The sequence below is a fragment of the Petaurus breviceps genome, unplaced genomic scaffold, assembly GCF_028583685.1.
Source record: "Petaurus breviceps papuanus isolate PSGF00001 unplaced genomic scaffold, PetGlider_PUasm1.0 185, whole genome shotgun sequence".
In the NCBI taxonomy this organism is placed as follows: Eukaryota; Metazoa; Chordata; class Mammalia; order Diprotodontia; family Petauridae; genus Petaurus; species Petaurus breviceps.
Genome location: NW_027185797.1, coordinates 40,861,804 through 40,872,539, shown reverse-complemented (window position 1 = coordinate 40,872,539; position 10,736 = coordinate 40,861,804). Strand labels below are relative to the sequence as shown.

At 50.9% G+C, this 10,736-nt stretch overlaps 1 protein-coding gene and 1 long non-coding RNA gene across 2 annotated transcripts in view; both read left to right on the top strand.

The window, feature by feature from the left end:
* Nucleotides 1-5,557: 5,557 nt before the first annotated feature.
* On the top strand, nucleotides 5,558-6,215 carry LOC138161542 (uncharacterized). Its single transcript, XR_011168405.1, has 3 exons — nucleotides 5,558-5,755; nucleotides 5,859-5,913; nucleotides 6,082-6,215. It is a non-coding gene; the product is annotated as an uncharacterized lncRNA (long non-coding RNA).
* Nucleotides 6,216-7,051: 836 nt separating this feature from the next.
* The window catches only part of NANOS2 (nanos C2HC-type zinc finger 2), a 3,971-nt gene continuing 286 nt past the window's right edge, over nucleotides 7,052-10,736 (top strand). Inside the window, exon 1 of the mRNA XM_069088236.1 lies at nucleotides 7,052-7,176. Within this exon, the coding sequence (XP_068944337.1) occupies nucleotides 7,052-7,176 (125 nt within the window). The remainder of the gene's footprint in view (nucleotides 7,177-10,736) is intronic.

The following is a 10,736-nucleotide window of genomic DNA, read 5'->3' as shown; positions in this document are numbered from 1 at the left end:
CCCCCCCCCCCCCCCCCCCCCCCCCCCCCTCCCCCCCCTCCCTCCCCTTTCCCCCTCCCCCCCTCACTCACTCATTTCCTCCCATCTCTTCTCTTCTCTCTCCTCCTCCCCTCCTCTACTGGTCTCGTTCCTCGCCCAAGCCGCCGCCCGCTGTCTGGACCTTGGTTCGCCGCCACTTCCCCACTCAACACTCCCCCATTGCCATGCCTGGGCCGTGGCCCCTCTCTCCCTCCCCCCACTGCCCAGTGTCCGTTGTGTGGATAGCGCTCTGTGTATTAGCTCCATGACCCTTCCCCTTCTCTGAGTCCCCCTTCCCCCCACATGCCTCCCTTACCCCAGTGACTCACCTTTTTTTGCCGTTATAAACGTCCATCTCTACATCCGTGTCTAACGCTGTGTTCTTTGCTTTCCATCCCACGACACGCGCACCTCTCTTAACCCATTCCCCCCCACTCCCTCACCACCCCCTGAACCCTGGGGAGGAGGGGAGGGAGAACTCCGAGGGGGAGCTGGGGGATCCCTAGGGATCCAGAAGGGGGCAAGATCCTCCAGAGGCCCTGGAGGAACTGAAGGGAAAGGGGTCTGCATGGAAAGTAGACCCCCCCCAGGGGCCCTGTGCAAGGGGATGGGGTGGAGAAAGACCTAATTCCAAGAGGGGTTGTGGGCAAAGACCCACAAGGGTCAGGGAGAGAGAGGGTACTTCTAAAGGAGCCAATCAGAACCACACACTCTCCTCACCCCTTGACAAAGTCCCCTGGACACAATCAGAGGTGTCCCATTACAAACACCCAATGAGACAGACACACAGACATAGAAATATTCAGACACAGAGAAACAAACAGGTGAAAACATGGATATAAGAGAGATGGAAAGGCAATAAGGTTCTTCCAGTGGGTCTAAAAGATGCAAAGAGACAAGGGACCAACTGAGGCAGAGTGAGAGGCAGAGAGAATGACAGATGGAGAGCCATTATAGGAGAGAGCCCTGAGCATCAGTTTGAACCCTGGCTCTTCCCCCTGATTTGCTGTGGAACATTGGGCAAGGGCCTTCCCTTCCCTAGGCCTCAGTTTCCCATTTTGTAAAATGAAGGAAGTTAAATTAGTCTCTAAAGAGCCGCCTGGCTCAAAAAAAAAAATATCAAAAGAATGACTGGGAAAGGTGAAATCTCTTAACATCTCTTGGCTTCACCTTCCTCATCTGAAGAATGAGGTTGTTGGGTCCTTTCCAAGGCTTGATGTTGTGATTCCATAAAGCCCAAGGTGCAAAGAGTCAGACACTGAGAAAGAGACAGAAACAAGATGGATTTGAAGAAATGCAGGTAGAGACAAAGGAACGAAGTCTGAGAGACCTGGTCAAACACTGGGTGAGAAAAGGAGACTGAAAGACAGGGAAGCCAAGTGTCCAGCATCTCCATCATCACCATCTGACATTATACTCGCTCTCCCCCTCCTCCATATAAGAGATGTGGGCTCCATTCATGGAGGTGGCCCCAGAATTCCCTTCCCACCCTTCAAATCTCCTGACTCTACTGACACTTAAATGGGAGTCCTAGGGAGATGATCAAGGCAAAGAGTGGGAAACAGGGCCAGTCCCTTCCCTTTCTGCTCACTCAAGCTAGGAGGATTTTCAGGGTGGTAGTCGGTTTGGTTTTTTGCTCAAAAGGAAAAAAAACATCCCAGAAAGAGACTCAACAGAATTGGGAGCTGGGATGGAGGGGACTGGAGGGAAGAAAGAAGGGTGGTTACTGGTGTTGGGCCTGGGGCAGGGGTGGGAGAAGAACCAGATGACTCCATGTGGTGGTCTCCCTCACACACCCCAGCCTAGGAGGACACTCCCTGGCTAAGAAGGGAGAAAGCAGCCTGATGTGATGGGAAGTCCAACGACCCCAGTTCGAGTTCTGACTACTCACTATGTGATGCCTGTCTTGCCCCTTCCCCTCTGTGGGCTTTGGTTTCCTCATCTGTAAAATGAGGGTATTGGGCTTCAGGGCTCTATGACATTTCTATAAGGGGTGTCATGGGGCGTGCCTGGATAAAAGAAGAAGACCCAGGATTTGAGTAGGAAGTAGGAGGCTACTAGCCAAGATTCATCACAGCTGAAGGTGGGATGGCGGAGGGGAAGAAGATGATCGGACCCCCAGAGATGGGGGCGAGGAAGGTTCCAGGAACCATGGTCTAGGAAAGGGAACCCTGAGCATCCGGAAGGAAAAGATCTATGGTCACCCAAAAAACAAGGAGACCTGAGAGATATGGGGCCAGAGGGATAGAGAAACCAAAGAGAATGGAGAAGGAAGGAGAGCGAAGAGAGACAGAAGCTAAGCCTCAAAGACACAGAGAAATGATGACACCAAACAACTCAGAGAAGACAGAGGTCAGGGACATTGGAGAGACAGAGGCCCAGAGAGGCAAGCAAGCTCAATTAAGATCACTGGGAGAGAAAGTCAGAAAGATGCAGGGATAAAGACAGAGACGTAGGACTCAAGGAGAGTATGAGGCTAGACTTCATCTGTAAAACTTCCTAGAGTTGTTGTGACCATCAAATGAGATAATATCCATAGAACATTTTGCAAACCTTTCAAGTGCTATATCTACATGGAATGGTGCCAGCTACAGAGGATGAAGATGCCTGAGTTCTTTCTGGGCTTAGGTCTCCCCATCAGATCCCTCAATGGTCCCTCTCTCTGTTGTTCATCGCCTCTTCCTCTCTTCCCCCCATATCCCTTAGTTTCTCTGCTCTGTCCCTCAATATCCCTCTTCTTTGTCCCCTACTGTCACCTCCCCATCCCTCAGTGTTCCCCTCTCTGTCCTCCTGTGTCCACCAGTCTTCCTTCTCTGTGTCCCCTCTTTCTGTCCCTGTGTCTTCTCTCTGGACATCAGTCTTCTTCAGTGCCCTTCTCCCTCCGCTCCATCCCCACAGCATTCCCCTTCTCTGTTTCTCATTCCCCCTCCTCAGTTCCTCAGTCTTCCACATCTTTCAGAGTCTCTGTTTCAGTGTGAGTCTACATGGGTGTCTCTAGCGCTCACAGGCATTTTTAGGGACCATGACAGGGATTTTGATACTCCCCACTACCTAGGCCTTGAAGCCATAAATCCAGCCTCTGTCCCCTCTCCTTTTCCCCACAACCAAGAAATCTCCTTATGACCTCACAGTCATTACATGACAGCATAAAGCGGAGAGGCCTCCTGCCTGGGTGGGGCATCATGGGAGGGGTCCAGACCTGGAGAGGATAATCAGTGACCCCACCCCTTACCCCCTAGTCCAAGGCTGGTGAGGCTCAAGGGGGGTGGAAGGGAATACAGGACATAGGCTAAGGGGGTAAGGGCCAGAGGCTGGGCCAGTCCTTTGCAGCCTTACCAGCAATTTTTGTCCCTCCCCAGCTCGTATGGCTGCCCGAGGGACTCAATCCGTGTCTCTAGAGAGGAGAAACTGTGCACTGGTGAGGCTGCTCCCCAGCCCCTCATCCTTTCTCCCTCCCCATTCACGCTTTGACCCAAGAGGGGCCCCCAGCCCTGGGGAGGGGTAGAAAGAGGGGTGTGGGAGTGGGGTGCAGGGCCCCAGGTGAGCAGGTCCTTAGGAGGGGTAAGGGGCCCAAACCCTCGAGCCTCCCAGTTGCTCTCTCCACAGATGGAGAAGATCAAGTGTCTACAGGCAGCCAATGCTAACCTGAAAAAACTGGTGGGTTCATGGGCCTGGGCCTGGGGGACAGTGGGAGGAGTGGGGGAGGGGTGAAGTTTCAGACACTGTAGCAGGGCTTTTCCCAAAAGGACTATGACCGGTGATCCAGGGATCTGGAAGCCAGTCCCTGGCTCCTGGCCATCCCACTGGGTCCCCTGAAGCAGAGGATCTCAACACCCCTTCTTCCTATATGGAAAGGGACTGGGTTTAGGGGGCTAGAGATTCAGGTCAAAATTAGGCCTGAATGTTAGGGGTCTAAATTAGGATCTGAAGTTGGAAAGCTAGGGGAGGACTGGGCAGACTTGATTAGCAGGTTGGAAATCTAGACTCTTTGGGGTTAGAGGTTAGGCTCAAATTCAGAGGTACCTGATGGTCTGAGCTTTGGGAATCTGGCTGAAGTTAGAGTCCGTCTGTAGATTAGACTTACGGTCAAGTTGATAGGGTCTGGGCTAGAGTCTAAATGTACAGGGCTGGATCCAAGATTGGGGCAGAAACAGGAGGGGAGGAGTCTCAGAAACTATCCCCTTTCTTAGATATGATTAGGGCTTAGCTTTGTTGATATGGTCTTGGGTGGTCTAGAGGTGTTAGGGTTAAAGCTGGGACCAGGTGGACATCAGTTTTCTAGCCTAGTTTAATGAGTGTTTAACTCTATTGGGGTCATTGTCATATTTTCATTGAGTTTGATTAAGTGCAGGTTAACTGAAGTTAGAGGGAGAGTAGAGAGTGAATCCAATTCAGGTCACCTAAGGGGACCACTGGACAGAGATGGTATGTTAGTCCTTAAGAAAGGGTAAAAGCAAGATCTCACCATCCGTCTCTCTTGTCCCTCCCTGTCCTGGATCCATCAAACCTCCCAGAATGAGAAGTTACAAGAGGAGAATGATGGTAAGCTAACGGGTCTCTCCTCTGAGACCCTAAGCTTGTGCTCCCTTTGCTCGAAGAAGTTCCAAGTCAGTCAGCCTCCCACCCGAAGAACACTTAGCAGCTAGTCAGCAGACCTCATTTCTAGCCTCTATCCCCACATGACCTTGGACTAATAATCCTTTTCCTCTTTCTTAAGTTTTCAGTTCCCCCAAGCACTGAATGTCAAGACCTCTCCGGGTTCTGACATTCAGTGTTCTCTGATATTTTAAAGTCACTCCCAGTTCTGACATGCATTCTGTTTCTGTTCAAAGACTTTGGTTCTAAGATTCACCCTTAAGAGTCTAGGATTTTTATACAGTTAAAGTACAGTAGAATGCGGGAGGGGGGTGCAGGGCCTGGGGGGGGGGTGGCAGTAGGTAGGAAGGGCAGGTTCCAGCTCTAATATGATTCTCTTTTCATCTACCCCTGCACCTAATGTCAGTCCTGAGATCCACCGAAGAGGTACTGCTCAGGTGAGCGACCCACAAATACCAGCACAAACCTAGCCCCAAGCACTCAGGGAGGGGGTGGCTGCGAAGAGGGAAGGGGACTGAGGCGCCCTTCCCCTCCGATGGCCGAGGCCCGCTTCGTAGGCGGGCGATGTGTTGGGGGGCGGGGGCGGGGGCGGGGGCGGGAGGAAGGACATCCAGCTGCGATGGGGACACGAGGAGAAAGTCCTGGAGGCCCGCCCTCCTTCCCCATCACATCCCGAAGGCAGAGCAGAACTAGGGGGAGGAAAGGGAGAGGAGGAGAAAAGGTTCGGGGGCTGGGCGGGCGAGAGCAGGAGGCTGTGGCTGAAGCCTCCGGCCCCTCTACCACCTGCTCCCACAGGGACAATGACAAGATTAAAAAGAAAATACTGAAGCTTAAGGAACGCCACGAATCTCTGGTGAGGAGGGAGGAGGGAGGAGGGACCTGGCAGGGAGGGGGCGTGTCATGCAAATGAGGAAGGCGAGCGCCAGGGCCGGTGGGCGGGGCCTGATAGAGAGGGGCGGGGCGTAGGGAGACCCGTCCGAAGTGACACGACCGGTGGGGCGGGAGAGGGGAGCTTCGGGGAGAGTTGTCAAAGAGGAGCTTGGAGACGGGAAGGCTAAGGGAGGATGGAGGGGCCCTCTAAGCCTCCATTTCTCCCTTTGTCCGCAGCAAGACGATATCTACACGCTGGAGGAACGTCTGTGTGAGTGTGTGTGTGGTTGGTAGGGAGGGACTTGGGGGCAGGATGGTAGGGGGTGTCTCCACCCCCCTCGTAACTCCACCTTTCCTCCCTCCCCCAACAAAAGGTTCTTGCACCTGCCCTGAGAACCGATCGAACCACGACCACAAAGAGAGCAAAAGGTGTGGCCGCTGGCCCCGGTCTTCAAGGAAAGGAGAGAGGGCAGGCGGCTGGTGTGGGTACGGGGCGGGCGGTGGGGAGGAGCCTCGGTGGGACAGAAGGTGGGGGCCTGAGTGTGACATCTCTCCCCCTCCTCTTTTCCTCTCTCCCAACTGGGGCTCCCACTTCAGGGCTGCGAACACAGGGCGGCGGCTCCCGTGAGTCCCCGAGGCCGGATGCACCTCCCCGTCCCCCCACGGAAACAAACCCCCTCTGGGGTTCAATAAACTTCTCTCCGGGGCTGGGACCCCCTCTGATTCCCAAATGTTTGCTTCCTAGGGCGTGAAAAGTTTTCGAGTGGGGAGGGGTGCAGGACAGGGAGCGAGGGGAATCCAAACTTTGGTTGGGACCTAAAGGGGGAAGACAGTTTGGAGACTCAGGTTCCGAGATAAGGAGGCGGGGTCCAGGAGAGGAGGAGCTATTCTAAGGGCCTGGCCCTAGAGAAGTGGGAAGCCCAGGATTGGAAGAGTAAAAGGGAGGGGATGGGTCCATTAAGAAGTTTGTTTCTGCATCTCGACATTCGAGAAGAGAGGATGGGCTGGGGAAAGGGGGGGGGGGGGTTCGAACTGGAGAAGCCGGGTCCCTTAGGTGCATTGTGGCGGGGCCCAGATTGACTGAGCCAGGAGGGTGTCGGGGACCGGCAAGGAGGCGGGGGTCCGGCTTGGGGGAGAAGGCGGGAGCGGTAACTGTTAACAGGGCCTGGGACAGGAAGATCCAAAATGTAGCTAGAAGGTCCACCCTCCCACCTCCACCCCCACCCTAATTCCAAGAAGCATCCACCAGCTCGGGTCCCAGAGCACTCAGCAAAGAAGCCAGCAATGGCCAATGTTTCTGCACACTTCCCTTCCTCTGCTTCTATCCCGTAATCTCCTATCTCTGCTTCTCCATCCCACACCGTCTCGACCTTCATCCCTGTAGTTCGGTTTCTTGGTGAGATGGAAGGAAATCTGAAATACATAGGAGATCTGTCCCTGTCTCTCTGTCTCTTAGACAAATCTCTTTCCCCCTCTGGTCTTTAGTTTCCCCCTCGGATCTTTAGTTTCCCCCTCTGCCAAGGGGAGGGAAAGAGACGTGATATGAAACTAGATGACAGGTGTGTGTATGGGGCGGGGAGGAGCACTGGACTTCCGCTGTCCAAATGGAACGTTTTTTGTCCGGGAGGAGGGGGGAGGGAAGCTGGATGCCGATCTGTGGCCTGAAGCCGAAGGTCCTCAGGTTCTGATACCGTGAGAGTGTTAGATTCGGTGTTATGGGGCTTAGGTCAGAAAATGTAGTGTGGACGTCAGAGTCCAACTCGCCCCTTCATTTTAGGGATGGCCAAACTGAAATGGGGGGATGCCTAGGGGAAGAAGGAGAGGGATGCCAGGGTCAGGTGGTTTAAGGAGGAGGTGGAGGGGAGTCCCCTTGAAAACTCAAGGGTACAAGGGCATAGAGCTCCCCTGGTTTTGCCTCCCTCAGCTTCAACCCTTCCAGAGAAATTTTTTTTTTTTTTTGCTTTTTGGAGGGCAATTGGGGTTAAGTGACTTGCCTAAGGTCACACGGATAGTTTTTGTGTTAAGTGTCTGAGGCCGTATTTGAAATCAGGTCTTCCTGCCTCCAGGGCTGGTGCTCTATTCACCAGAGAAAATTTTTGCCACAATTTCTCTCACTTCTTTCTCTGCCCCTCTGCCTGTGTGTATATTGGTTTCCCCCTTTTTTTCCCTCTTTGTCCTTATTTTAGGGTCATAGTATTTAGACTAGCAGTTCCTCTAGGACTCTTTCTTTTTTTTTTTTTTTTTGCCTTTTTTTGGGAAGGCAATTGGGGTTAAGTGACTTGCCCAAGGTCACATGGCTAGTTTTTGTGTTAAGTGTCTGAGGCCGAATTTGAACTCAGGACCTCCTTACTCCAGGGCTGGTGCTCTATTCACTGCGCCACCTAGCTGCCCCTAGGACTCTATTTCCATCTCTGTTTCTCTCCCTATGTCTTTCCCCATCTTTTCCCATTAATCTAAACCTCTCTCCATCCAGTTCAATCCAATCAACATGAATTAAGTTTAAGGGAATGACAGAACCAAAATACATAGTCTTTGCCATCAAGTAGCTTACATTTTTCTCCATCTCCACTGTTGTCTGTCTCCATCTCTGTCTTCCATCAACTTCCTTCCATCTCTAACCTTATTTCTCTTCTTTAGCTCTGTCTGTTTCTCTTTCTCTGTAACTCTTGTCTTTCAAACTACTAGCACCTCTGGTGTGACTGGCTTACTGAGACTTTTTGGAGCTGCTCATCCACCTTTGGGGTCCACCTGGAACCCAGATTTCACCTGTGTCTCCAAGAAGCATATGCAGTGACCACATTTTAATAAATGGGCTAACCCAGGTTGAGGGGAACTGAAGGATATCAAATGCAGCAGTGAGTTAGGGGCATATCTAGCATGTGCAGCATGTGAAGACTTCCCCTGGTAGAATAGGTATATGAGAACAGTTTGTTCTAACAACCACAAAGGTAACTAAAGCAGGCGTTAAGAGCTTGATTGGGCATCAAAGATGCCAGGGTCGTCCACTGCGTCTGGAATCATCTCCATCCTTTATTTTTGTCCTGCCACTGAACTTTGATGACTCAGGGAGAGAGTGAGGCTGACCACTTAGTGCAGCTCTGTGTCACTTAAATCCAAATCATGAACCAATCAAGACATCACCCTGTGATGTCACTGGTCCTCTTCAAAAGTGAAGGACAAATTACATCTTTCAAACTACCACGTCTCTTTTCTTTCTCTAATACCATAGATTTAGAGCTAGAAAGAACCTATGTGACCTTGGGCAAATCTCTAAGAGACCCTCTCAATCAGATTCTTCATTTTACAAAAAAGTCTAGAGAAGTGATGTGTCTTGCTTTGGTCTTTATCTCTGTATATCTGTCACCTTCCATACCTTTCTCTGCCTCCATGTATTTTTTTTCTTACCCCATCTTTGTCTTCATTTTTCTCCGAATTTCTCACCACTTGTATTTTGGTCCTTTTGTAACAAACCCCCCAAAAAACTAAAGTTTTCCTGTCTCTTCCTCTGTGTCAACTTGATCTTTTCTCTCTTTCTCTCCATTTCCATGCCTATCTTTCTGTTCTGATCTCAGTTTCCTCTCCAGACTTTTTTCCTCTGGCTTCAAAGATGGGGGTGCTGTATTTCCCCTTCTTTGTATTCCCAGTGCTAAGTTCAGTGCTTCAAAAATGCTTGTGGACTGGCTGGCGGACTTTTCCTCCAGGGAAAACCCCAGAGTTGGATCATTGAGTAGAGCTCAGTATTGTTTGTAATAGGACCTAAAGCATCAGAACGAGAGCACCTGGAGCGAGAGACTGAACTCCAATGTGTACTGAAGCCCAGTATTTCTGTCTTTGAGCACCCTATGCCAATAGTGATCCCATTCCCCGGACTCAACAGCTTGTCCAAGCTGACCTAAGACTGTCCAGTTGAGGGGAAAGGGAAGGACTTGGAGCTGGGGATTTGAGGGGCAGCCTTTTTCATGCCTGACACCCAAGAAGACAGAAACTGACATAGATGGGAAAAACTCAAAAGGGAGAAGAAAACCCAGGGTGGAGCCCCCAACCCTGCTATTATTGCTTTTGATTGGTTTAAGATTAGGGTTGGGCTTAGGAGGGAGTCAGGTTCAAGTAAACAAAGCTGGTAAATTTCTCATCAGTTTCACCTCGTTTTCTTCTCCAAAGGTGTGTTTATGTGGGGAGCAAAGGTGATGAGAAGGGAGAGTCCCCAGGCTCATCCTGCCTCAATTCTTCCCTAGTAGGAAAGGGGGAAGGGGAAGACAGAGAAACTTCATACACACACATACACTTTTCTAATTCTCACCATGACTTCCCACCCACCTATAATGAAAGGAAATGCCAGAATCATAGACAAAAATATTGTAGAATCAGACCATTGACTCAGGGGACAGAATAGTAGAACTCATAACACAACATAATTAGAATCATTGCTGTGTGGCTTTGAAGTGACCATCAGAAATTATACACCAAAGCCCCCTAAACCTGCTGGAAGGGGACCCCATTCAGGGTCCCTGGAAACCACCTAATAGGCCATAATAGTGAGGGACCAGTGCTGCTAGAAACATACCCCAGATACAAGTCTGTTCTTGTTAGGTACCCAAGACTTTACTAGAAATGGTACCCCCCCCCCTTGGAACCACATTTTGTTTATTAGCAACACCTAGCTCTATAAAAGTATTCCTTTCAGAAGACTCAGTGCTGTCTTCCCTACTGGGGAGGCAGTCACCAGCCGCTTAATAAACACTTCTATCAAATTATAATTGGCTTTGCTGTCCTGTTATGTCTCGGATGTCCACAACAGCTTTAGATCAGACCTTGTGCCTCTCTGGGCCTGTTCTCTGTTCTTGTAAAATAAGTCAGAGTGGAAAATCTTGGCTGGTTTCACCTTTCTGAGGTTCCATGGGCTTGTCCCACCACATAAGATTGTTGGCTACTCCCTCTGTGGCCCTGGACAAGCCCTATTCCCCCACCAGTACTCATTAACCTCTAGCTCTGGAATTCTGTGTTATGAGGACCCTTATCATACTGGCATTCCAAAAGACTGTGAGTTTAATACAACCCTCTGATGTCACAGGAAAGAAATACCAAGCCCAGAAAGGGCAAGTAATTTGCACAAGGTCACACAGCAAATTGGTTGTGGACCCAGAACTGAAACTCAGGCTCTCTCCATTCCACCAGGTGACCCCCTGCTGGGTCCTAGTGGGGGCTAGAGGTGGGGGCAGAGGAAGAGAGTGGGCCCTTTAAATTGGAAACTC